The 27,924-nt window shown below is 48.9% G+C and overlaps 1 protein-coding gene across 4 annotated transcripts; it reads right to left on the reverse strand.

Moving 5' to 3' along the window:
- Positions 1-370: 370 nt before the first annotated feature.
- On the reverse strand, positions 371-27,823 carry SLC31A1 (solute carrier family 31 member 1). Of its 4 annotated transcripts, none has more exons than XM_063175014.1 (5): positions 27,776-27,823; positions 7,307-7,459; positions 5,047-5,119; positions 4,540-4,708; positions 371-3,970 (listed from the first exon to the last, which is right to left on the reverse strand). In XM_063175014.1, exons 2-5 carry the CDS (start codon positions 7,412-7,414, stop codon positions 3,769-3,771), a joined length of 552 nt encoding a protein of 183 aa, XP_063031084.1. In that variant the 5' UTR covers positions 7,415-7,459; positions 27,776-27,823; the 3' UTR covers positions 371-3,768. The 4 variants fall into 4 exon arrangements, with proteins under 4 accessions (XP_063031084.1, XP_063031083.1, XP_063031085.1 ...); XM_063175013.1 differs by lacking the exon at positions 27,776-27,823 and adding an exon at positions 21,312-21,425; XM_063175015.1 differs by lacking the exon at positions 27,776-27,823 and adding an exon at positions 12,118-12,493.
- Between the last annotated feature and the right edge of the window lie 101 nt (positions 27,824-27,924).

Here is a 27,924-nt window from a genome sequence, read left to right on the forward strand (position 1 = left end):
CCCCAGGCTGGCCTAGCAAAAAGCTGCATTCTGTCTAACACCAATACACTGATCAGGGGCTGCTCTGCTGGGCTGCCATTCCAGCTCTCAGAGGACACCTCAGAGGTTGTTACAGCTCCATAAAACTCCTCTCCAGGGCAGGCAGATCTGGGAGGCACCAATTCCTCTTCCCATCCCTCCCTACAAAGTGTGACTGAGCTGGAACAAAGATTTCTCAGTGAATCCCCATTGCAGCAGCTCCAGGGAGCTGGGGAGGTTCAGGGGGTGCTGCTGCTCACCCACCCCCAGCACCTGAACAGGAACCCTGGGCCCTGCTGCTCCCTCCCAGGGTTGCACCAAGGACTGTTCCCAAAACACAGCCCCACCAGGGTAAAATGCAATCTATTTTATTGGTTAATTATGTACATGAGATTTTTGATATTCACAGTAACATCAGACAAGTTACCACCACAAAGAGCAAGAATAAAAACAAACCTGACAGTCCACTGTAAACAAAACTAGAAATCCTGCTGGATTGGGTGGGACTGGCTCCAGACAAACTCAAAAGGCACTCAAAGAAAAGCAACAAAAGCCCTCTGAGGGACCGGGCCAGCTGCTCTGAGCTCCCTCCTCGGTCACACTGCGTGTGCAGGGCACAGAGACGGGCACAGGGTGTCAGCCCCGAGCAGGACACGGGGGGCATCCTTGGAGCCCTCCCCGTGGTGCCAGGACAAACCTGAACTCAGCCGAGGGGCTGGGGCTGTCCCAGAGCTGCCGATCCCGCCAGAGGGAGCTCAGGCTTTGCTCAGGCGTTGCTCAGGCTGTGCTCAGGCTGTGCTCAGGCGTTGCTCAGGCTGTGCCACAGCACGCAGCAGCCCGGCTGAGGACACACCGTGCTGCCATGGTGGCAGGGCAGGCTGGGACAGGGAGGCCGATGGCTGCTCTGGATTGTCACACTGAACTGGGAAAGCACAGCCACGGCAGGAGGAGCAGCCCTTCTCCAGCTGAGCCCCAGGAGCTGAGAGCAGAGGGGACACAGCACAGGGGACACAGCACAGGGGACACAGCCTCAGCACAGGGGACACAGCATCAGCACAGGGGACACAGCCTCAGCACAAGGGACACAGCACAGGAGACACAGCCTCAGCACAGGGGACACAGCCTCACCTGCCCTCCTCAGCCACCTCCCCTCTCACCTTCCCAAACCTCCCCTCGTGCCCTGCCAGGGCAGTGTCCCCTCCCTGGGCATGCTGCAGAAAGCTCTGTGCCCTCTCTGGGGACAGCACGGGCAGAGAGAAGCTCATTCTGGGGGAAACAATTCCAGGGCACAGGTGGTACAAACAGAAAAGCTGAACAAGAACCAGACTGACACTGAAGAGCCACAGCCTGATCTCCAAATCATCCCTCAGAGAATTCAAGTCTGGCCACTTGGATACACAGAAAAGTGGCTAAAAGGTGACAGCAAGATCAGGCCAAGAAGCTTCTGTTCCAAAGAAAGACACAGCAAGAGGTATATGAGGTGACCAGTGCCACCACACAGCCACTCCTCACTCCAGCCTGTCATTGTGATGGCAACAGTTCCAGCCCCTTCCAGAAAAACCAACGGCAGCAGTGGCAGTGTCACCCTGAGCTCCTCCAGGGTGCAAACCTCCCCCATCAACCATCACCTCCAGCTTTTAACAGCTCCAGTTCTCTCTGACCAACACTCAGATTTCCTCTCAGTTCCAGCAGCAGTGGGAAGGGATTGTCCATTTTCCCTGTCCAACACTAACATTCCTCCCAGCTCTCCAGGGATGGGGAGGGTGAGGTTTCCCCTCCATGGCAGCCTGGAGGGCACAGCAAAGTTTTACCTTAATGACAGGTGCAGAGAGGGCACAGGAGGCTCTGTCACAGACAGAATCCCTTCAAAGACCAGACTGGGGAAGGAAGCACTTTAGCACTTTTCCTGTCCCTCAGCAGGAGGTGGCTAGAACTTTTCCATGAAAAGAACTTCGCCTCTCTCACCCAGATGTGAATTTGCTACAGAAAGCAGCTACATAGGAACCTAAGCCTGCTTTTAACTCAGTTCCTTTTATTCTCTAGTTGCACTGTCCAGAGCAAACAAGATGTCCAAACAAACACTTGGCATCAGCCCAGGAGGGCTCTCAGGAGGTGCAGCTCAAGCCCTGGTAGCAGCAGTTGTGATTTCCTTACAGAGTGTGGGCTCTGGGCAGGGACAGCAGCACCACGGAGCACCAGGTACACAGGGATGATGGCCTCACCCTCTAAGGCTCAGGGGCTAAAAAATCATTCCAAGATCAGTTTGCCTCACACAGCTGCTGCCACAAGTCACCAGCAGCATCTTCAGGGGAAAAAACCCTTCCTGTGTGTGCCCAGAGGCTTTACCCAGCAGGGTTCCCTGTTCTCATGGCCTTTCCCAGACACCAGTCCCAGCCTGACAGCGCTGCCTGTTCTCAGTGCCCTTCCCAAATTCCCACTGTCTTCCCTTCCAGCCAGTTCCAGGCACAAACTGGGCAATCTGGGCAGAGGGAAGACTCCAGCTTTCACCACCACCTCCAGCTCTGCACAAGCTTTTTAACATCCAGGTGCTAAAGCAGGGCTGCTCCCCAAGCCTGGCCTGGCAGGAGGGTGGTTCTGCCCCCTCACAGCCTGGGCACAGCCCACAGCACTGACTGAGTTCCCTCACTGCACTGAGATCCTGCACATCCAGCATGGGCACACTGTGATTATTCACACAAAGAGGAGCCATCTGGGTCAGGAATAGTTTTTGATTGGCCCACACTGCTCCAAATTTCACCTGAGAAGATGCTGAAAGCTGTTGTAGTCCTGTATTTTCCTTCTCCTCTTCCCCAGATCTCTCCTTTACAGGAATGTGGTTGTTTTCCCTCTTCACCTCCAGCCAGGAATACCCTCCAGCCATTTTCACTTTAGTGTCATGAAATCATTACTTAGCTCTTGCCTCATTCACAGAACCAGTTGTAGTAACCCAAAGCTTGGCCCTAGTTCCATCCAGGTGCAGCTCCACATGAAGCACCTGTGGCTTCAATGCTTTATTGGGAATCTTTCTGCCCTGTAAATACAGAACCATTCAAGGGAAAGCAGCCCAACTCAAGTGTTCTCCCTGGGGGCTGAGTAAAGCTGCTGGATACACCAGATTAACAACACTCATCATCTCTGGTGGGCTTGGAGGGCAATTTCATCCAATCCCTGAAGCACACAGCTCACATCCTTGGGTCAAAGTCCTCCCTTGCCAGGACACACCTGAATGTGTCTGATGTGCAGCACCAAATCTTCCTCTGAGGCTGAGTCCTACAGCAAAAGGTGTCATTGGCCCCAAAAGCCACAATGCCAGGGCAATCTCCTCCCCTGGCATTATGTACACATTGAAAAAAAAAAAAAATCAAAATTAAAACAGCCATTCACACATTATTGGCAACTGATCTTTTCCTACTGTTCATTAAACCCTCACTGATGAGCATTTACAATTTAAAAATAAAATGGTTTTGTTTTCCTTTTAAAATAATTTCTACAGTTCTGTCAGCCAACTAATTTCAATCACAGCATAATCTAAGAATAAAACAAATCCTGGCCAGGAATGGCTGCCATGGACTCTCAGGAGTCAAGGGGAGCAGCGTGTCCCAGCTCCTCACATCCCTGCACCCCTCCAGGAACCTGTAGTGAACTCCAGTTGATTTTCTTTATCATGATTCTCTTGGCAGCTTAGGAATGCTCCAGTCCTCGTGTGGCTGCACTGGCAGGGAGCAGAGGGGTGGAGAGGCACCCCCAGTGCTAGTGGCAGTGCTCTGTGATGTCCACCACCACTGCCTTCTTCCAGCTGAAGAAGAAGTACCCGGTGCCCGCTCCGGCGGCCACGGCGATGCACAGGTACCCGTTGTAGGTCATGAAGATGAGCATGAGGAAGTAGCTGACCACCACCTGGATGATGTGCAGCACAGTCTGCAGCAGGTGGGGCAAGCTCAGCATCTGCTGCCTGGGAACACAAACCCAAACAAGTCAGCAAAAGGAACAGGTGGGAAATGCTCATCCCCAAAGAGAAAGCGGCCAGGGCAGCAAGGAGGGTGTGGGGTGGCACAGAAGGTGACACCAGCCTGGGCAGGGACTCCTGGCACCTGGAGCTGTGGTTTTGCATGCAGCTTGCTGGGAGGACACACTTTTAGCTGAGAAACAGAGTTTGCCAAGCTTCTTGTACTCCCCCACCCCATTCAAAAGCTGACTGGCTCCTGTGCTGCACACAACTACCTGTCAACAAAAGGACTCTCAGTGTTTTCTGTCAGAGTCACTGGATGTAACATCCAAACTTCCTCAGAACTCCCCCAGATGTGTTCATTACAAAAACCCCAAGCCCATCTGGCTCCTTGCTGCTTTCCTCCTTTTTCCCCCATCCTTGAGGGTGCCCAGGTGTCCCCCATCCTCCAGAGCCACGCAGCACCCCAGTCTGGAGCCAGGACGCTCTCCAGAGATCAAAACTGGCTGCACAAAGTTCCTTCTGTGCCAGTTCCAGCTGCAGAGCCCTGCTTTAGGATGAAGTGCAGCCCTTACCCCACAGTTTTGTGTGTCTCCATCAGGATGGTGCCATTGGGGCCGGGCACTGGCATGGAGTTGTAGCGGATGCTGACTTGGGATTTCCGGAGCAGACACTCCCGGGCGATCTTCAGCCCTTCATAAAACATGGCCAGGAAGAAGACAGCCACAAAAGCACCAGCCATTTCTGACAAGAGAGGAAACACCATTGTCTCTGGGCAGGAGAATGGCAGCAGAGCCACTGTGTGATTGAACTGTGCTGCACAGGCCACGGCCAGGCTCCCTGTGCATGCACAGATAGGAGGGAAATGGGAATTTCATCCACACTCTCACTGCAAAAGCAGCAATCACTTTTGCTAATAAAACCAAATTCTTGAACTCTAAAAATTTTTCTTTCACCCCACAGATGTCATTTAGACCAGATTCAACACAGCATGTCCACAGACTTTTAGCAGGAGTAACAAATTCCTGAAACATGGATCCTGCAAACCTTCTGTTTGGACTGCACAAGACAGTGTTACTAACCTCCAGGAGAATTGATTGTAAGTCCAGAGAACAGCAATGGCACATTCTCACAGCTGAAGTGGAAAGTCATGGCCTGCCCAAAACACAAAGAACACCAAGATGAGCGTGAAGAGCTCATCCCAAGGAGCTCAAGCAAAGTGTGGCAATGGGGTTTGTATCAGAACAAGAACTCATATTTGTTTGTTTGGTCAGCACCTAAACTCCAAGGAACTCTGCAGCAGATCTGGTGTAACACACACAAGTGAGGCAGGGATGAGATGCTCCAGGCGCCAGTTCCAGCTCCTCAGGCAGCCCTGGGCAGGAGGCCCTGTCCTTCACAGGACTCCAGGGAAGTGCCTTCTCCTTGCCTTTGGAGCCCCTTGTCCCACAGCATCAGCAGTGCTCAGGGACTGGGGATGTCTCCATGGAGCTCCTCCTTGGCTCCCCATCCCCTCAGGAACTGGGTACAGGGCACTTTTCCCTCCCCACTTGGACCTTGTCTGGATGATACAGGTGAGGTTGCACAGATGAGTCCTCTGGTCCCCTCCTGCACTGTGCCAGTTGTTGTCTCCCCATGGAATTCCCAATATCCTGAGGCAAACAGAGGCCTAAGCACAGCTACACAGGGAGCTAAAGCCACTTCACAGCTACCCTGGGTGAAAACAAGGGCTCCTGAGCCTGCACAGTGAATGCTGTGGGAAGGGGAAACAGCAAAGATCCCCAGAGCAGCTGGAGGTGATACAAACTAGGTAAAAACAGCTTGGCATGTCTTGGGCACAGCTGCACACAGGGTTTTCACATGGGAAGTCCTGACCAAGCAAGAGGAACTTCTCTTTGAACTTCCCTCGTTGCTTAATTAAGGTTATTTGCTGAAGCTCAGAATTATGATTCATTTCAGCATCTATAAGAATCAGCTCATTTTCCCCAGAGCAGAATTTACTGTAAAACACCTTTTAGAGAGTACTTTCATCTCTTCAATGAATTGAACATATTTACATTTAAAACAAAACCCACATAAAGCAAAGAACTTCAGGTGAACCTGAGCCTGGTACCAGTGAGGATTGGGAAAACACACATTAAATGTGCTCAGTCTGTTATCTAAGATGCTCCACCTATGTACTGCCTTGCCTGACAGATTTATTTGCAATATGAATTCAAAATCTGGTGCAATTACTCACAGTTTTCAGCTGCAGGGCAGGGCAGGGTCCTGTAACTATCCAGTGAACACTTGACATTTGTAAAATAATGACATTTACATGGAAAGTAATGGCCCAGGGATGCCAAAACTGAGCTGAGATGATGGGAAGAGCTCACAAGCTGAGATGATGGGAAGAGCTCACAAGTGCTGGACTGAGAGCCCCACGTGGGCCATGCCCACCAAGGCTGTTCTGGTGCTATCCTCTCCTGCTCTGACACTGGTTGCAATAGAAATAGAAGCAGAGATTCTTGGTTCTCTCCTCAGGCACAGAGCTGGCAAACAAACCCCAACTGATGGTTTGCAAAATCCACTCCTGAGAACACTCACATGAAATAGAAATGTGCCCTCTCTCCCCTCCTTTTGAAATTTCATCATAAACAGGCATGTTTTAATAATCTGAAACTCACTCCAGAAGTATTTAGGAAAAGGAGAAAAAGCTGAAAAAGTTCCTAGAACTGGCTACACACAAACACTGACCCTCCAGCCACCTCCATGGAAACTCTGCCAGGATCTCTGAAAGCCTCAGTGATGCCAGAATGCACAAGTCTGAACCTGCTGCAATCAAAGCCAGCTGGAGCAGCAGGAGTCAGGACCAATGCAGCCTTAATGCCAACATGGCAAATGCCCTGGCACTGCTGTGCTCCCAGCAGTGTGCTCTGAGGGTTCAGGAGGGAAGAGCACAGCTCAGCACAGCACAGCCCCTCACACTGCTGGGCAACCCCCTCAGGGCTGCCTGGGGCTCCCCCTGCCAGCCTGGAGAACTCCATCCATCTGTTTTCTGCAGGAAAAAATCTTGCTTTGCATTTCTGCCCTTAGCTGGCTGCAGAGCAGACACCAGGCTGGCTGCTGGAAAGGTTTTTTCCAAGAAAAGATAATTTTGCCAAAGGATCTCCAGCTGTGAAATCCATTCCTGCTCTGTATCCTTCATCCAGAAGACCCACAATGGGATCTGGGGTTAACCTGGATGAATTCCTGCCTTCCAAAGCTCAGCTTCATTTGCAGCTCTCCAGAGCACAGTGTTTAAGAGGACAGGTTACTCTGCACACAGACAAGGAGAAGCTCTCTGGTGAATTCCACACTCACCATCATCATCATGTCGTGGCCCCCATGGCCTGAGGCTGTGCTGGTGGGGTGCTGGTGCTCAGGAGGATGTGAGGTTGGCAGTGTGGAGCTGTTCATGTGGTGAGACATCTTGAGCACAGAGAGATTCACAAAGGCACATAGAAAAGTGGGACCCTGAAAAACAAACAAACAATGAAGCCCTTTTCTGAACAGAATGAGGTTTCTCTACTGCTGCTGCATGAGAAGATATTCCAAGGCACTGGGAGCTGCTGCCTCTGGACAACTCCTGGAGCTCCCTCATGGTCCTGCTCTGGCTACAGAGAGCACACAGCAGGACACTTCAGAGGAGGTTTGTCCCTCTGCAGCCTCATTTGATTGAGATCAGCATAAAGGAACATTTCTTATCTACATGAGGAAAAAACCAGAGCCCCTTCCCAAAAGCAGTGTTGCAAGAGGCAAAAACATCACAAGCACCACTTTAAATTGCATATACTAAAGGAGCAGATTACAGGATTTCTCTTAATTGACAGATAAGCATTTTATTGGGAACATGTTTAACACAGAAATTGTGTTAGTTGGAACAAGACCTACTGTCAGGCAAAGGTCTGCAACAGCTACAGGCAATCCAATTTCATTTCCATGAGCTTCACATTGCCACATCTCCCCTGCAATCACATTACCCACAGTGAGAGAAACACTCAAGAGGCTGCCAGTCCCAATCCTTAATCTGGTTACCACAAATCAGGGATGTCTGGACACACTAAAAATAAATAAATAAAAATACCCTCTCTGGTCACCTGTGGGCATGGCTGCTGCAGCCTGGCCCAGCACTGCCTGGGCTGGCAATTGCTGGTGGGAAATGAAAATCATCAGGTTCATACAGCAACAGGAGAGAAAATAACCTGGGAATACCAGTCAGTCCTGAAAGCACAGCATCTGTCCTACTGGAGTAAAACCAAGGGAAATAAAAAACAAAGCTTGGACACTTCATCAAATTAAAGTTTAAAAAGAAATGAGATACAGACTTCTTTCCACATAAACCATCAGGAGAATATACAAGTGTGGTTTTTCAGTTTTTTAAGCTAAAATGAGCATGGTGTTTGAACAGGTAGGCATGGCTATATTTAGACTGAAGAGAGGAAATGAGACTCTAGAAGAGCTTTCTGAACTGGAAGTAGCAAATAAAGCCCTGAAAGGCACCTGGTGGTGGAGCTGGCTCAGTGTGTGACAGTGACACTGTGCAGGGGCCACTGGTGGCCCAGAGCAGCAGGGCCAGGGCAGCCCCATGACAGGGACATCCAAGGACTCTGGGGTTAAACTGGAGTGAGCAATGAGAGAAATTAAAGATTTGGGAAGGTAAGGAAACAAAGTCAGCAGTGACAGGGAGGAAGTGGAGAAAGACAGAAGTAATACCCTGCAAATACAGAAATTAAATAATGCAGGGAAGCACCAAGAAGGGACACCAGGTACCCACAGCTCAGGTGTGTTCTCCATCTCTGTGCAGAAGTTTGTAGCCCATCTCTTATTTCATCAGACAACCTCACAATACTCCCCTGGACAGTAACTTGGAATCATGGAATCCAATGGCACTGGCTAAAGCAGAATGAATTCCCTGCCCATATTTCTGCTAATATTTTTTAGCTCACTTTGTCCCTGATTTGTGCTTAAATATTGAGACCAGAAAAAAGTTCACTAGGAGATAAATAGGAGAGAGAATAATGCAAGCAGGAGCTCAGCTGACACAGAAAAACTTCACCAAGGGAATGGAATGCCCATGGAACACCAATGCAGAATGCCCAGTGTGCTTTCCACATGGCACAGCTTGGAAGATTATCCTGTTCAAGAGCTGAAATGTTCAGGCTCTAGAACTGCAGTCCCAAAACACTTGGGAAAAGAATCCTCTGCCAAAACACACAAACTTCAAATTGTCTTTTGCATCAGGGAAGGAAGAAGAATGGCCCAAGTGCTTTACCCTGAGGATCAAAGGTAAATGTGCTGGGAGAGGAAAGACGTAACAAGAACTTCCCCTCTCCTGCAGCCAAAATCTCCTGGAATCACAGAGCCCACAGAATATCCTGAGAATATCCTGAGCTGGAGGGACCCCCCAGGATCCCCCAGCCCAGCCCCTGTCCCTGCCCAGCCCCCCCAGCAGCCCCAGCCTGGGCACCCCTGGCAGCGCTGCCCAAAGGCTCCTGGAGCTCTGGCAGCCTCGGGGCCGTGCCCATTCCCTGGGCAGCCTGGGCAGTGCCAGCACCCTCTGGGGGCAGAGCCTTGCCCTGAGCTCCAGCCTGAGCTGCCCTGGCCCAGCCCCAGCCGTGCCCTGGCTCCTGTCCCTGGCCCAGAGCAGAGATGGGAGCTGTCCCTGTCTCCTCCCTCTTCTCTCAATTGACTGATACATTGCTTTTCCTTTGAATACAACATCCTCACCAGCTTCTGTCCAATGATTATTTATTCCTTTTAGGATTTCACATTCCTGCCAAGCTCAGCAGGTTCCAAAATGCTCCACAGAAGCCCTGGCTGGTTACCAGGTAAAACTGCCCTCGTGGCTGGGCTGTGTCCAGCTTTCCACTCCTTTCCTTCTCACTAATCATCATTTGTCTGCAGAAAGGGAGAAACAGTGGATGTGTTTCAGGATATTTACTCTGGAGGAACAAAGAACATGCTCAGGTGCTCAGGAGTGGCTGCCTGTGCCTTGGTACAGGTTACAAAGGGCAAACCTGACCCTCACCCAGGTATCTCCTTCCCACTCTGCCATCCCAGTGCTCCAACACCAAATCCAAGCCCTTGCTGCAGTCACCCAATGCTGAAGGACATTTTATGAGAACCTGAAAGGATGGGGTATTAAGTAGCTTAAGAGTAAATAACCTCATCTGAGCCACTTCAGCTGTGTTTTGTGTCACTGAAGGTAAATGGATAAATTTCTGTTTAAAAATAAATCCTTTCCAGTGGACAATCAGACTCTGATTTACAACCTGGGAGAGCCCTACCTAAGTCTCAAGGTAAAAAACAATATATAGGGCAGCAGCAGCAGCAGGTTAATGGGTGTGTGATATTCCAAGCTGCAAATCCCTGGTTGGTTTGCACAGCTCCTAAGAAATAAGCTGACAGATGTGGAGCTCTGTGTGTCACAAGAAAGTGGTGCTTTAACAAGGCTGACTCCATACCTGAACGAAAAAAATCCACCCCCCACAAGCTTCTATTATTGTAAATTCTTTAAATAGGCTTAGCCTTGGACAAAGGCAGCCTTTCAGCAGGTATTTCTGTCTGAATGGGTGACTGATCTGGGGCTGCTGCCTGCTCCATATGTTTGCCCTGGGAGGGAGAGGCACTGGAGCAGATTCCTGAGCATGGAGCCCTGGAGAGGGAGCTGCCACAGCCCCTGGCTGCCTCAGGCTCAGGTACCCTAACACCTGAAGGGGACAGACCCCAGGGTGTGCCTACCACAAGGGACACACACACACAGTGATTTCTGTGCTCTGCAGTAACCCACTGCCTAAGAAAACAAACAGGGTGGAACAGGAGAGAGGAATGAGGAAATTCTCCTGCAGGGCTTCTTTCTTTGCCTCTCAGTGCTGTCACCCCAGGTGAGAGAAGCCACAGCCTCCATTTCACAACTCCTCAGATTTTGAGGGAAAACTGCAAGACTCAGAGCTGCACACAGGACACTTCTCTTTCTTTAAGCAGGAGCTCAGGCAGGCCCTGCTCCCTCTGAGGTTTCTGTGCCAGCCCTGCCACCATGGCAGCTCTGCACACCAGGCTGGCTCAGCACAGGTGCAGCAGGATCTGGCAGCAGCAAAATGTCAGCACCAGGACTCACCCTCACCCTCACCCCAGCCAGCAGCAAAGCAGTGCTGCCTCACCTCAGACACACCAGGAGCCACAGAGAAGGGGAGGACAGGCAGGAGGTGCCAGGGTACACACGGGTGCAGGTAAAGGTGCTGGATCAGATGAGATGTCAAAGCCAGAGCAGAGTCCTCTCAGGCAGGTCTCAGCCAAAGATCCCTGCCATTCACATAACCCCCTCCACAGCTTCCCAATCTATTCCTTCTGCTGTGTTCAGCCAGAGTCCCACAAAATTCACAGCAAATCACAGTTTTTCCTGTGCAAATCCCAAGGAAAATACACCTTCCAATGCAGAAACACAGGACATGCAGAAACAGGACACACTATGGGAAGGATCCAGTAAGCTCCCAGGAAGTACTTTACAATCAGCTCAGTGTCAAACAGATCTTCCTTGAAGTCCCAAAGGGAATGAAGCCCCTTTCCAAATCAGAAATCCAACAGGATTTACACTGGAGCCCTAAATCAATGCCCATTACAGCATCAACTCTGCCCTTCTGAATACTGCCTCAGCTTTCCTAAACCAGATCAGAAAACCCAAGAAATAAAATTCCACTGGCTCTGCCCAAAAGGACCAGAGCCTAAAAACCCCTGTGTGCAGTGTCCTTTGGAGCAGTTGTTGTCCCACAGAGAGGGTGCTGCTGCAGTGGCCAGCACAGGACTGGCTCCTGCTCAGAACCCTCCTGACTCCTCTCAGAACAGCTGGAATAATTCATACCCAAAGTCTCTCCACCAACACTTCTGATAGCAAGAACAGGTCAGGAGCTCCCTCTCTTCTGAACAAGTGAGAAACACTTGGCAATATTTACTAAGAATTAAAATCAAAGTTCCTGAGAGAAAGCCAAGGGGAAATTATTAAAAACAGCAAGCTGGAAAAGCAAAGACCTGTTGCTTACATTATCCCATATGGCTCAGTGCTGCATGACACAAAGGAATGCTGCAGAAAAAGCACAGAAGGAATGGAAAAGGCACCCAGGAGTTGCTCTACTTACAGCAGTGCTGCTGGCAGCCCCAGCTCCTCTGGCTCCCAGCTCGTGGTCCCCAGCCCAGTCCCTTTTCTGTTCAGCAGTGCTGTCAATGGAGTGGGAGGGCAGCAGCAGCCTGCAGACACTGCAGCTCTGTTCACTGCTCTGGGCTCCACTGAGCTCCTCATCAGGAGACCTCAGCACTGCTTTTAGTTTATTCAATTTCCTGGCAAACTTTTCCACTTTAACTGCTTCCTTTCCAAATGGGTGGACTTGTGATTCTTGCAGGATGCCAGGCAGAGCTGCAGGGCTGCTTAAAGGCACAGCTGAGGGACACAGCAATGCCACCAGGCTGTAAAGACACACTTTAAAGAGCCAGGCAACAAACACCACATTCCTCAGTAATGCAGCACAACACGTGTTACAGATACACTCTGCTGTTTCCCAGTGTGAAAATTCTCCCTGGAACCCTCCCAGGCAGCTCCAGCAACCCCAGGCTGGCACTGAGACACAGGGAGGGACTGTGCTGTGCCCAGCACATTTAATTGCACACCTCTGGTTTTCCCTTGCACAATTCCTGAAGAAGGAGCTCTTAGAGCTATTTTAAGAACTCAAGGAATGTTTGTGAGCTCACAGCAGAACTGTGGCTTGCCCTGGTACTGCCTCACCACCTTGGAGTCTCATCCTAAAGCTTCTTCCAGAAGTTTAAGGCTTCACAAAAGCTCAACACACCAGAAGGGGTTTATATAATAAATAGAACAAATCAATATAATAATATATTATTATATATATAATAAATATAATATAATAAATATAATATAATAAATATAATATAATAAAATATAATAAATATAATATAATATAATATAATATAATATAATATATAATGTACAATATCATGTACAATATCATGTACAATATCATGTACAATATCATGTACAATATAATGTGTAATATGTGCAATATCATGTACAATATAATGTACAATATAATGTGCAATATCATGTACAATATAATGTACAATATGTGCAATATCATGTGCAATATAATGTGCAATATAATGTGCAATATCATGTATAGAATAGATAATTTTTATTCCCTTTATAGAATAAAGAGAAAGAGAGGGCACAGCTCCAGAGCTCCAATACACACTAAGGGTGAGGCTGGACAAATTTGGATTTCCTGGGGCTTGTCCCTGATCATGGAAGGTTGCTGGATTCAAACTGGATCAGCAGAGCCCACAGTGTGACACAGTGTGATTCTCCCTGTCTACCTGAGAGCAGGCTGAGCTATCCCCACCCACAGGTTTCAGGAGTTCTGAAGGATGACAGGCACTCTGGAGAATGTCCAGCCAGAGATGCCAGAGGCTGCAGTGCAGGGAGTGGAGAATAATGGGCAAAGAAAGAGCTGAGCAGGGCTGCAGACAGCATCTTGTGTTCAGGTTCAAAAGGAGACAATGGCTGGGCAGCCTCTGAGGAAGGAATGCCAGGATGGAAGCAGAGAGCAGGGACAGGCAGCCAAGCTGGGAGCAGCCAGAGCCCAGCTCTCCCAGCACAGGCAAAGAATGGGCTTTGAAATGATGTGCAGGGCTTCCATGTTCTGGGAGGGAAGAAACCCACACAGATCCTTCACCTCCACTGAGGATCCCAGCTGGAACCATGACAGCACTGCTGTGGATGCTGGAGACAATGACAAAGTTTTGGCACCTCAAAACCACTCTGCAGTCCATGAGCCATGCCCACAGCTGATGGGATTTGCCCAGGATGAGACACACCCTTATTAAGGAGATCCTGACAAACCCCACAGGCAGGATGTGGGAGGAGAATGAAGCAAACCCACAGCAGCCACCCAGGGAGCTTTGGGGGTGATGCTTTAAGGCAGAGTTGAGCTCAGCTTCTCTGCAGCACAGGCAGAATCACTCCCTGCAGTTCCTGCTCCTCCAAACACCCATCCCCAGGCCTCCTGCTGCCATCATTTGCTTATTTTATTATTACCAAATCCTTGTGTTTCTTGTACCAATGTGTTTGTCCCTCTCTTTACCATGTTGCTGTGTCCCCAAGGCTCAGCCTGCCCCTTCCATATGGAGCCATCACTGTCACAGACAGCTTTTTATGAAAAATCCTTTCCTTAGGATTTTTCCTCCTGAGAAGCTGAAAGGCCTCAGGAACAAAATGTAAACAATGATTATCTGCTGCTGTGGAATGCAACAGGGGCATCTGGGATTGGTCTCATGTGGTTGTTTCTAATTAATGGCCAATCACACTCTGCTGGCTTGGACAGAGAGTGTGAGACAGAGCCTTTGTTATCATTCTTTCCTTTTCCATTCTTAGCCAGCCTTCTGATAAAACCTTTTCTTCTATTCTGTTAGTATAGTTTTAATGTAATATATATCATAAAATAATAAATCAGCCTTCTGAAACATGGAGTCAGATCCTCATCTGAGACCCCTGTGAGCACGGTCACACCACACAGCACCCACAGACATGGCAAACACCCCAAACAGTGCCCCAGTTCCACACCATGGATTCCAGCTGGGATGCTGGCTCACACAAGCTTCCTGACTCTGCACCACATCATTTGGCAGCTTGATGCAGTTCTATGTATTAATTAATGTTTAATTAAAATGAAGATTAAAACAAGATGATGAAGTATCAGCATATGTTCAATCCTTAAAGTCCTGTCCTCTGCTTTGAATCAAAGCATTCCTCAGCTGTACAACTCCAGCAAAGCTGGTCACAGGCACTCAGCACAGCCCCCATTACTTGAGGAGGGGCCAGAGCTTTTCCTCTCAGCATGGCTACAATAATGGCCCTTTGATGGAGTTTGTTTTTACAGCAAACCTGTCTGATCACCCTCTGTTAGAGGCTTTGCTAGAAGGGGATGGTCATTCCTAATTTCCCAACTTCTGCAGACGCCTCAGGAAATCTGTAATCTTTGAACAAGAAGTAAAAATAACCCAGGACAGATTGTTCTTTACAGGACAATATACTGAACTTCTTTAAGTGAAGCACACACCATGTTGTTAACCACAGGCCCAGTGGAGTGAAAGGAGCTGAAAACAACCCTGCAGAGCACAAGACCTCAGATTCTAAGCATGGTAACATCACAGGAAAGGCTGAGAAATGCTGGCAAGAGCTGTGTAAAGGTGACAAAATAATGGGGAGTCAGGCTGAGCCTCCCCTGTGGTCAAGCATTCTCCTCAGCCATACAGAAACTGCAGGAGACAGCAGAGCACTCAAAGGATCCTTGTGAGAAGCAAAACTGAGGAGTCCTTGCCAACCCCTCCTGGCTGTGGACTCATTTCTGCAGAGAAGTCTGACCCAGCCCAGGAGCAAACACCTGGAATGCACCCAGAGCTCTGCATGGAGATCCAACAGTGATCCTCTGCTGCCTCCATCGAGCTGAGACCAGGCAGTTCCACCAGATGATTACTGAAGGTACCTTCCAACTCAACATTCCTACTCCTCTTCTATCCTACTCTACCCTCCAACACCCCTCTGCTTGTGCTGGCCACCTCTCAACCCCTGCCTTGGCAGCACAGATAAGATCCCTTCCACAAGGGATCTTTAGCAACAGGTGACAGAACCAGCACTGTCACACCTCAGTCTGGCCCTCACAAATCCAGCAATTCAGGGGGTAGAAGCTCCCCTCATCTTCACGGGAATCCCACACACCCCAGTGAATGTTTTCCTTTGAAAGAAGCACTGCAATCTCAAACTGATCTGTGCCCCCAACTGTTGGGCCAAATCTTGGGGTCCCCATGTGCAGGTGCTCCCCAGGGCACCCCACTCTTGGCAGGACATGGGACAGCAGCAGCAGCACAGCTCCCTGCCCTCTGCTGTGGTGACAATGGTCTGGAGCTCAGGCTTTGGGGCTCAGAGTCCAGCACTGGGTACATGTGACTGGATCATTGCCATGCCTCTGCAAATGCAGCACACTCCTTGCCCTGCCCAGTGCACAGCAGAAGGAAGGACATGACACCAGGAATTCCACTGGGATTGGGTCTGGCAGCTGCTGTGAATGCCACGGGCTGCAGGATTACAAAACAGTCTGTTTGGCAGATGTTGCTCAGGGCACATCTGTCACAGAAGCCTGGCTCAAGGGAGGGAGCTCTGGGTGCCAGACAGATGCTGGGGGCTGTCACAGGGCTGAGGACACTTATCCACACAAGGGACACTTCTCCACACAAGGGACACTTCTCCACACAAGGGACACTTCTCCACACAAGGGACAACCAGGCAGAGCACAGCGAAATCATTCTGGAGAAGTTGACATCAAGAATGCCCTGACCTGAAGTTTTCAGCAACAACCTGCTCCCATTCTGGTAAAACACAAATACTTTCAACCTGCATGAGCCCAAATTAACCTCAAGTCCCCAGTGGGACACTTCCCAAGGGTCAGAGCACATTCCAGCCTTGGCTGTGTTGAAGAACCCCAGCCAGGGACTGTAACAAACCAAGCAAACCCAAAGTGGAGCTCAGGGAAGAAAGCAGAGCTCACTTGGCCTGGAGTCACCTGTGCACTGGCCAGGAACAGACATGTCAACCACAGGTTGCTTTTATTGCCAATAAATGGCAACCAGGATTGTATTCATAAAGGGAACTGCTGTATCAGCAGGCACTGAAGAGGAATAGTGACAAGGTGCCAATTAAAAGGTGATTGGATCTCTCACACACTTCAGTTTCCCTGTTCATCTGCCACAAAACTTCCCCCTTTTCCATGTCACTTCTCCAAGAGAACAGCCCCAGCCAGCTCTGCCCTCTGGGCAAAACCAGCAAGGACAGCAACGTCAGTGGGATGTCAAAGCCAGAGCACATCCACTCTGCACTCAGGAGTGCCTTGTCCTGCTCAAGCCCACCAAGAGCACAATTTCCTCCATTCTGTACATGGACAGTGGTTTTCCATCCCATTTTCATTTCCTCCACCATCAGCCTTTTGGATCCCTTATTTGCCCCATGCTGTCCTTTGTTCCCCTTTCTGTCTGGGTGGATGAGGCACCTGTCCCCTTTCTGGCACACAAGAGCTCAGACATTTCTGGACAGTGGCAGAATTGAGGCACCTCAGGACATGCAAGAGCTGAGGTGCCATTCCCACAGCTGCCAAAGCAGAGATGCTGTACCACAGTGATTCTGTGCACAGCACAGCACCAGAGACACCAAAACTGGCACAGGATGCCACACTGTGGTGTTACATTTTAGCCCAGACCAACTGCTACACCACATTACAATTTCTTTATGAAACACCCAGGATAGAAGGCATGGCAAACACCAAAATTCCTCACAGCCAAGGCCAGCATGAATTCAGAGCTAGGACTGACAAGTTTCCATCAAAGGCAATCCTCAGGAGCATCTCCAGGAGCACTTCAGAGCCTTCTGAAGCTGCCAGCCCAGGTCTGCAGAGCAGCAGGCCACACCAGCAGAGCTTCACCTCCCTTCCTCACATCATCAGGGGCACAGCAACACAAATCCAGGTCACAAATCCCCAGGATTCAGCACCCAGGGAGCAGAAATCTGGCAGGAAGGGAGGGAGTTTAGGCAGAGATAAGGCAGAATGGCTCAAAGGCCAGGGGAGTGAGAGCTGTGCTGAGATGGAGGAGCAGGAGGGTGGGTGAGGCTCAGTCAGGAGCCACCTGGGAAGCTCCTGCTGAAAACTCTCAGCACTCACTCCTCAGCTGAGGACAACCAAGGATCCTGAGCAGGGAGGAGACACAGGACAGCAGCAGGAAGTGGAGAGAGAAAAGCAGGGCCATGTGACCAATTTTTTCCAAGATTACATAATTCCTGAATAAACAGATACTCCCTTATCCTCAGTGGTGGTTTTTGCTCAGATGTTACACAACCAAACACAGGAATGGTGACCAGGGAGATGTGATCCATATGCCCAGAGAGCAGGAACCATCCTGCTGAGAACAAATGGGACAGTCCTGAGCCTTGTGATACTCTTCAAAAACTCTTAAATATAAAAATATATTAATATTTGGAACCCCTTGCAAGATGTGTGTTCTGTAAGATTAGACAACTTCTGCTTCCTTAGAAAAACCAGGCCTAGCAGAGAATTTCACTTCCTATTTCATGTGCCCTAATCAAGAACAGCTTCTAGCTTGTATTCCTCTACCTACAACAGGCACTTGTTAAATGAAGGGAGAAGTTTTCTCTCCAAATGAAACAAAAACAAAACCCCTCACCATTTGCATACAAGGTTCTTTATCATGCCCACTAATTCAGCATCCAGATTCCTGCACATTCAACACCTCCTGCACCATTTGTACCCATGGAAAGGAACCTGTCTCCCACAAAAACGTGTCTGTCCACAGGATGAAGACACAAATTGTTGTTTGTGGCTCTTCAGGCTCTTCACTCCACCTCCAAGGAATGATAGATATGTCAGGATGCAAGACAGAGAACTACTTGTAAGTTGATCCTAACAAACCATTGCTCCATGCTTGGCTGGAGTGAGAACACACCAGGTTACAGAGCATAAACAGCTCTGGCCAGATTGATTTCATGGTGTCTTTGAGCCTTAAACCCTGTGAAACTGTAAAATAATCTCAGGAGACACAAAATGAAATCAGAGTCAAAAAGTGCATTCCCAAGAAGGGAAGCACAAGTTTCATCAGAGCTAAAATAATTCAATGTGTCCTAGAAGTGCATTAGTGGGCCTTTAATACAGGGGAAGGATCACACACAGAAATCACACACAGAATCACTGGGTTAGAAGAGACCTTAAAGATCATTGAGTCCAACCCAGCCCCAGCCCCTCAACTCAGCCCTGGCACCCAGTGCCACATCCAGGCTTTGTTAAACACACCCAGGGATGGGGACTGCACCACCTCCCTGGGCAGCCATTCCACAACTTTATCACCCTTTCTGTAAAAAATTCTCCCTGATATCCAGCCTGAATTTCCCTTGGCACAGCTTGAGGCTGTGTGCTCTGGGTGTGTCAGTGCTGCTGCAGACAGAGCCCAGCCCCAGCTGAGCACAGGCACCTTTCAGGAGCTGTGCAGTGATGGGGGCAGCCCTGAGTCTCCTTTTCTCCAGGCTGAGCACCCCCAGCTCCCTCAGGGCTTCCTCACAGGGTTTGTGTTCCCAGCCCCTCTCCAGCCTCGTTGTCCCCTCTGGATGCTCTCATCTCAATGTCCTTCCCAAGCTGAGGGGCCAGAGCTGGGCACAGCACTCAGGGTGTGCACAGGGCTTCCAAGGGTTTTTCAGGGTGAAGAGAGAGGCGAGAATGTTGACTTCATGTTTAGAAGGCTTGATTTATTATTTTATGCTAAATGTTACATTATTACTATGCTAATAGGAATAGAGAGAAAAGTTCTTAGAAGCTTCCTAAGCTAAGAATAGAAAAGGAATGAATTACAAAGTTCTGTGTCCAGGCAGAAAGCAAGAACAGCTCTGCTGGGAGTGGTCAGTAAATTTAAACATTCACTTAAGACCAATCACAGATCTACCTGTTGCATTCCACAGCAGCAGATAACCATTGTTCACATTTTGTTGCTGAAGCTACAGCTTCTCAGACAGGAAAAATCCTAAAGAAAGGATTTTTATGAAAAGATGTCCGTGACAAGGGTGTGCCCAGCACAGGGGCACAATGACCTCCCTGCTCCTGCTGGCCACCCCATCCCTGACCCAGGACCCCCAGGGCACTCTGCTGGCTCATGGTCAGTCACTGCTGGCCAGCACCCCCAGGTCAGGTAATTACAGATGTTATCTGTTATTGCCTCTTTACAGATGTTATCTTGCAACAGCATAAATACCTTTGTCCCATGCAGGTAAAATAAACCTGAGGGTCATAAATGGACGGCACTGGTTTATTAGAGGCCTCATAAAAGGGAGTCCAGCACAGGTGATTCACTGGAGATTCCCAGATCTTACCTTACTTGCCATGTTCACACAGTTCATTTGCCCTCTCTGGCTGCTTTTCAACATTATAATCTGACTTAGCCCAGAAAAGACAACACTTGTACAAGTTCTGAAGCGACTTTTAGGTGTTTTGAGAATCTGAATAACAAGCAAACCACACTCCAAAACTCCTGGTTATTTTTTACAAGCCCATTCCACACATATGACATGACACATACTGGTTTAAGCAATCCACACACGTTTCTCCATGTCCAGTACAGCCACACACATGGGAAAGTGTCCTTGCAGAGCAATTCCCTTTCACTCCTTTCTTTTCATATTGAGGCAGGTGTTGGTCTGTAATTACCCTCAGAAACATGTCCATGTGCACACACAGCATTTTAAGGTGGCCACTCAACCATTCCCTTCCCTGCAGCTGCCACCTTCCAGCCTGTGTCAAACCTTTCCTCAACAGCCACTGTTGAGGTCAGCTCCTGCTGGGACACCCTGGGATTTCCAGCTCCTGTCAGGGTCACCTCTGAAATGCAGGCTTTGACTAAAGACCTAAGAGCTCTCAAGACTGACTTTTAGAAAAAAACCTTTTCTTGCAGAGGAAAAATGGATGTGTGTTCATTGCAGCACCATCCACGAGTGTCCCTGACACAAGAACCTGTTCTACCACAGCCAAGAATCAAATTCTCTGTGCCTCCACCAGTTGTTTTGAGAAGCCTCAAGCTGTTCCTGGGCAAAATGCAAGGTAGAACTCAGGTCACAAGCAGCAAAATCCATTCCAGTGGGTTTTTAATTAAGGCCAGGAAGTCAACCTCTGTTTTGGCAGATGGTTAAGGGCAAATATCCATCACCAGAGGCACCTTCCTACTCTTGATCCATGATCTTGGTAAACAGCAAGTGGATGGCACAGTGATATATAAACAGCTTCCAGGCAATAATGCAAATACTTGTAAGGGTTCAGAGAAAAGATTCATAGCCCCAGTCCATAGAACAGAGCATTCTCCCTTTGAAAATGCAACTGAACTATTGGAGGTTTTATTAAAATTACTGAGTCACTGAAAATACAATCTCAGCAAGGTAGATCTCCAGTATCAAGAAGAGGAAAAGAGCAATCAACTCAATTCTCTGGAAAGGAACTTATCTCTGAAAGAGCCTTGGCCTCGTGACACTCTTCTGACAGGAAGAGCCATGACTGTAGGCATGGCAAGCCAGAACAAAAGCCATCAACAATTTTTCTATGAGTGACAAAACACTCTGGGAAAGAGCTTTGAATGCTGGCTTTTTCAGCATTTTCAAACCCCTGGACAGCCACAAAGCTGCTAATCCAAAGCAGAAATGATTCAGAGCTAAAAAATGCTGAGTACTTACTCTTCCAGAGACAGGTTTTCCATCTACCAACTCCAGCAGAGCTTTTTTCTCCAGAGAGGCAACAAGTCTGACAGTGATCAAAGTTTCTCAACCCTCACATAATGCTGACAAGCACATCATTATCTCTATCAAAGGCTAATCATTAACTACTGCTCACATTAGCTTAGGACCAGACCAAGCACTTGGATGCTCACACAGAGATCCACAGAGCAGCAGAAGCAGCTCCTGAGTCTCCCTCAAGAGATCTTTGCACAAATGCAAAGAGATTTTAGAACTCTCTGATTAAGTGCATTGCAGAGATTACTTTCCAACACATTAATCAAAACACATTTCAAACATTCAAGTCTCTATCAGATAAATTAGTGGTTTGCTTCCTTCTGGATATTGCAACAAACCAAGCTTAGTTTATTTTAGTATTTAAGTATTGTGGTAGTCAAACTGAGAGAGAGCAGGTTTACATAAGATATTAGGAAGAAATTATTCCCTGTGAGGGTGGGCAGGCCCTGGCACAGGGTGCCCAGAGCAGCTGTGGCTGCCCCTGCATCCCTGGCAGTGCCCAAGGCCAGGCTGGGCAGGGCTGGGAGCACCTGGGACAGTGGGAGGTGTCCCATGGCAGGGGAGGGAACAAGATGAGCTTTAGGGTCCCTTCCACCCCAAATCACCCTGTGACTCCATTTGCCCCATCATGAAGAAATGTTTTCAAAGCTATCAGACAGATTTTAGGAGCATTGGGAAGTGAGAAAAAAAAATCCAAGGCAAATAAATAACCAATTGTGCAGAAATTCTTCAACACTTTTTATACGGGACAAACCTTGGCAGTGTCCTGGCTCTGGGACCCCTCTGCTTGGAAAGCTGGAGCCAACAACAGCTATGGAAAATAAAAAGGGCAAAGCAGAAAAAGTGCAAGAAGAGCAGCTGTGCTGTGGGCTGCAACACAAGGGGCCTCGTGGTGGGGGCTGTGGTTTCAAGCAAGAGTTACACAAAATGGGATCAACTGACAAGCAGGGCACATGATCCTGCTGTGATGTCCTGGAGGGTTTTACTTGAGGAATTCAGAAAATTAAGGAAAGTCAGGCTGCTGCCAAAAGGTTTTTAAACTAGAAGCAAAATAATCAGAATTAAGTGTATTAGGCTTTACCACCCCTACAGAAGGATATCCCACATACTGCTCTGTGCCTTTTATGAAAAGAGCACAAAAATGGCTGTACAAGTATAACCAAGCCTATAACAGGAAGATGAGGGCAGCTGTGAAACTCCCAGCTAACTTTGTTTGCAGCTGTTCAGGTTTCAGCCTTACAGGATCTGTAACATGCTCCTCCAGCACAGGTCAGCCTCACGTGACACCACCTGAAACACTAAAGTTCAGAATCCTCTTGAGATAATGTCTTATCCCAAGTTAATGAAGGGCACCAAAGCCAGTGGTAATTTGATTTGTATAAAACTCACCTGGCAGTGAACCCAGAAATCATGACTCAGTCTCTTGTCAAATCCATTAGTCCAGGAGCTCAGACAAACACGGGATCCAAGAAAACCAGACTGCAACACTGACTGCATTTCACCTGCACTGCACCCCGAGGCTGGGCGTGTTCCTCTGGAGCTTGTGCTCCCCCTTCCCTTATCACTGATGTCCAAGGGTTGATTTACCCACTGGAGATGCCCTCCCATGGAGCCACACTGATGGCAGCACTGCAGTGACCTCCCCAGGCTGCAGGAGAGTGAGCTGGGATGGCTCCAATGGGAGCTTTGACTCTGCTCCACGTTTGTGTTTCTCCTTCCCAAGTAAAAGCTAAAAATGCAGTGCAGCTGTGCCAGTGAGCTGTCTGAGCCTCTTTAGTGGGAGGCTTTTGGAGCAGGGAAGGTTAATGGGGAAGCCAGTGAGTGGTGGGGTCTCTGCTCCCAGCCCAGCCAGGGTGACAAGAGCTGCTGTCACTGTCCCAGCACGGTGCAGCCACCCATCAGAGGCAGCAGACAAGGAGCAGCTGGGTCCCAGGGCTGAGCCTCTCCCTGAGGAGGCTGGAGCTGTTTCCCTCTCCAGGAGCTCCTTTCCCAGCTCTCTGGAGCAGGCCAGCCAGTCTGCTCACACCATTAGCTCAGGATGAGCACTGCACTTCACAGGTGGCCTCAAAGCACTTCTTAATCCTACAGAGCCAGGGCCAATTATATTCTGTCTAATGTGAAACAAGTCTGAAAGTGCATCTGCCAGGCACTCCTTCCCCCAAGAGATGCAGAGCTTAGGCACAAAAACCAGCCAAGACTGCCAGGGTTCTCCTTATCCTGGTTAGCCAGAAGATCAGCTAAATATATCACAAAGCTCATATTCCAAGCTCTCATCAGAGAAAGAGATCTGAACCCATGATAACTAATGAGTAAGTGTGGGAAAAGAAGCTTTATGGGAGTGAAGTGGCTCTTCCAGAGTCTCAGGAGAGCTTGGGGCACTCACTGTGAGCTCCATGCCTGAACACCTCCACTCTGCTCCCAGTCTTCTCCCAGTTTTCTGAGAGAGATTTTTGTGAATCTCTCTCAGGATTCACAGCAAGCATTGAGAACAGAAGAGCCTCAACCACTCAGAGCATTTGGCCTGTGCTCCAGAGCCACCATGGACTGCTCTAGTCACTTAGGTAAAAGGAAAAGATCACAACTTTTGTAATCTTGTACAACTTTTTTAGCAGTTGATAAATGCTGTTTACATCTGTGATACAGCAAATGTGAGATTTTTCTAAGGTTATACCCACAGAGAGGAAAAGAGCAGGAAGCAAAGCCATTGTTCTGGCTGAAGTCACATTGTTGAAGTGCCACTGGAAATCAGCTGGAGACCCTTGTAGATATGAACTGATAGCACAGGGAAGAAAAGAGAATGGGAAATGACATTAAAAACTTGGAAATAAAAAAGGAAAACTGAAAAGGAGCTATTTCATCACAACCTCCCACTTCTAGATTGGTTTCTAAACCAGGAAAATCTAATTCCAGGACCAACAAATGAAAGGCTTTAGAAAGTACACAAAATAGGAGTTTAATTTGTTTACAATAACTAGTCCCATTATTCTCTGCATTAACAGATTCCAGCTTTCAGATGAAAAAAAGGTTAATGAAAAATCCACTGGCATCATGTTCTCCAGGACCTGATTGGGAACATTTCCAGAAAATTAGATTGAAACAAAAGGCAATGGAGTGGATTAACTAAGATTGGATTTCCAGAGAAAAACAAGATAAACTAGACTGAGTCTTTTTCATCCTTCCCTAAGGCAAAATTGCCAAGACTCCCAGTGATTTCCTGGCAGAGCTGTGGAGAAAGAAGCTCATGCTGGCAATGTCCTTCAGCCCAAAACTTCCCAAAATTCTGCTGCAGGCTTCTGCTAACTTTGAGGTGACCTTCAGGCCAGAGCAGGGAAGGCAGCTCTGCAGAGCCATGGAGCTTTCTCTTGGGTAGAGGGGTCTGCACAGCAAACAGAGAAACCAAGGAGGAAAGCAGAAAATAGTTCATTTAGTTCAAAGAACAAAAAGTTCTGTCTTCTCTTGGGCCTAATGGCTGACTGGAAAACAAGCCAGCTGAAAGGAAACTCCTCATGGCCCTGCTCAAAACTCACCCTGTGAACATGGCAGATTTTGTCATTTATTTGTAATGTAAAACTGGCAAAGATTATTCTCAATGCCCTCCCTTCTCAGGCATTAAGCTTTGGTTCAGGGATACAGGGTCTCACTAATCCAAATCTTGAAGTTACATTGGGAAGGGAAAAGTGAAGTGAAAAATCCTCCCAAACCTCTTTCCAAAACAAAAAAAAAAAAAAAACCCACAAACTTTGTCCTTGTACCATTGCAAGTCAGAGTCAGTGTCAGGGATGATAGCTTTAAAATAAAAAAGCAAACATGCAAAAGTGCCTGGAGAGGTGATTTAACTCCTCCTCTCTACTGGCAGAAATTATCCTAATTCTCAGCTTGGTTACCAACCTGGCCTAGATGAGAAATCTGATATGAAAAGCAGCCAAATCTGAGTAGGAAGTGGTTGTAAAAAATTCCTCCATTCTCAACCCAAAGTTGTGTGGGAGCCTGCAACTCCTGCCAGTTCTTATATTTTCAGTACCTTGTTTTTTTTGGGGGGGGGGAGAACAAAAGGAGCAAAATCCTGCTTATTGCAACAATTTTTGTGTTTGCAGCAAAAAGCATCACTTTAATTTTGTAATGTACAGCAGAGCAGTCACCAATAAATCCTGAGATACAAAACCAATCTTCATTTAAACAGCAACATTCACACATTATTCCCAGGGCCCCCTTTTTAATGAAGGATGTGAAAAATTAATGCAGAGTCCAAAGGCTGGTGAAAGCCTCAGGAAACATTACATCATAAATGACAGGATTTGGGATTATTCATTTGAATGTTAACTTACCCTGTAAGATCCCATATTGTTACTCATGAAAAATCCTGCAAAAGCTTTGCTGACCTCAGGCTCAAGCAGAGGCAAGTTAAGATCAAACAGACTGAAAAATCAACTTAATAAACACTTGTGAGGAGCGTTTCATCCACCTGGGCACAAAAAGCAGGACTAGTAAGCATTATGGAGCTTGGAGTTTGAGCACCAACAGGAAGAATTGGCCTCTGCCTGGGAACTGAGTGGAACCACAAGCCCACTGCACACTTAAATACAAATGAGGACTATAAACAAAGCATACATTAAAAAAGGGCAAGTGGCTGAGATGTGATGCTTGCTGAGTGTTGCAGGTTTTGCTGCTACAGCCTCTTTCCCACAATGGCATTAAAACTGGCCAGTGCTGAATCCTAGTAGAAAAAAAAAAAAAGGAAATATACACAGGTATAACACTGGGCTAGGAAGGTGGTGAAGAGTCTGAAAGGGCCACACCAGGAGCAGCTGAGGGCACTGGGATTGTTCATCCTGAAGGGGAAACTGAGGGCAGAAATCAGCAGGGGCTGCAGCTCCCACTCAGGGGCAGCTCCAGGCTCTGCTCTGTCCTGAGGGAGTGGCCTCAGTTAACCCAGGGCAGCTCAGGCTGAGCTCAGGGCAAGGCTCTGCCCCCAGAGGGTGCTGGCACTGCCCAGGCTGCCCAGGGAATGGGCACGGCCCCGAGGCTGCCAGAGCTCCAGGAGCCTTTGGGCAGCGCTGCCAGGGGTGCCCAGGGTGGGGCTGCTGGCGGGGCTGGGCAGGGACAGGGATGATCCTGGTGGGTCCCTCCAGCTCAGGATATTCTGTGATTCCTGTACCTAAAAAATGTAAATTGAAGTACCACACCAGGACTGAGCCACATGGGTCTTCAGCACTTAAAAAACAAAACTACATTAACAACCATCCAGATAGAAATACAGGAGCCAAAGCAACAAACTGCCTTCATCCAAGGGAGCACATTTCCCATTGGAAGGAAATTCATGCCCACCTGCCTGAAAACAATCTACTCCCACTGGGAATTTACACCAAATTATTGTGGGTTTGGCTTTTGGTTTTCTTTAACAGAAATAAGATGCTGACCCTTTTAAGGTTTCATTCTAAATTCATCACGCATTCTGCAATATAAAAGGAGATAACAATACCCTGCTTAACAATATCATTTATCGTCTTCATTTAGAAGTGGAATCATTGATATCTCAATCATTGCAATAAACTCCTGAATTACTGCAAACTCTGCTCCACAACAGACCTGGCAACTTCCTGCTAAGACTCAAACATCCAGTCAGTAACTGACAGCACAAACTTCCAACCAGTGCCAGCAAACACCCAAAGCCAGGAAATATCAGCCCTTATTGCCATTCTGACCTCCTGCACATTGTTCTTCTGCATTTCAACATCATTTGTGTCTAAGGTGAAATTAAAGCCAGCCGGTCTCACAAAGCACATAGAGATATCAGCTCTCCAAGAGGGGGAAAACCACAACAGACTACAAAAAATTCATTAAGCAAACCAACAATAAGGTGTATTTATCAAGGTGCGAGAGAAACGTGGGAAACTGCTTCAGAGGGGCGGCTCAGAGGCAAGGAACTATTGGGATGTAAAGAACGCAGCGCATGGCTGGTGCCCTTGGGTACCCAGAGACAGAACCAGAGCACAGCAGCGCCCGGGCGTCCCCAGCCCTCCGGCCGAGCCCCGCGGACCCACCGGGCCCTGAGCGGAGCCGTGCGGGCCCTGCGGCTCAGCCCGGAGCCCGGCGGGTCACGGCTCCCTCACGGCTCCCTCACGGCAAGGGCAGCCCGGGCCCGCTGTCACCTTGGGAACCGCAGGGCCGGCCTGAGCGCCTCCCCCGGAGCGCGGGGAGCGCTGCCGGCACCCACACCGAGCTCACCCCGCACCTCCACCCTCACGTCCCAGGGCTGCCCATCCCCTCGGACCCCCGGCGGCCCCGGCCCGAGCTCCCCGGTCCCGGCCTGAGGAGAGGGAGGGGGGGGCGGCCATGGAGCCCCTCAGCCGGGATGGGGTGGGGGACGGGGGGGGCACGAGACCTCCCCGAGCCCGCCCGTCACTCACCGCGCGAGCGCCACGAGCCGCGGCCTTGCTCCGCCCCCGCCGCCAAACCCCGCCCCCTCCGCGGACCCATAACCCCCCCAAGTTCCCGCCCTCGGCCGTGCCCACGGAGCCCCGCCCCTTTCCGAGTGTCCATCAAAACTCCGCCGATG

Source organism: Melospiza melodia, chromosome 22 (genome assembly GCF_035770615.1).
Source record: "Melospiza melodia melodia isolate bMelMel2 chromosome 22, bMelMel2.pri, whole genome shotgun sequence".
Classification (NCBI taxonomy): domain Eukaryota; kingdom Metazoa; phylum Chordata; class Aves; order Passeriformes; family Passerellidae; genus Melospiza; species Melospiza melodia.

Bases quoted from the DNA above. Each gene is read 5' to 3' on its own strand.
- SLC31A1 (XM_063175012.1), bottom strand. From the start codon at position 7,945: ATGTGGCAATGTGAAGCTCATGGAAATGAAATTGGATTGCCTGTAGCT. The intron at 7,460-7,876 runs GTAGGTCTTGTT...TTTGTTTTTCAG, and splicing joins TTGCAGACCTTTGCCTGACA to GGTCCCACTTTTCTATGTGC. The intron at 5,120-7,306 runs GTGAGTGTGGAA...TGTTTTGGGCAG, and splicing joins GCCACGACATGATGATGATG to GCCATGACTTTCCACTTCAG.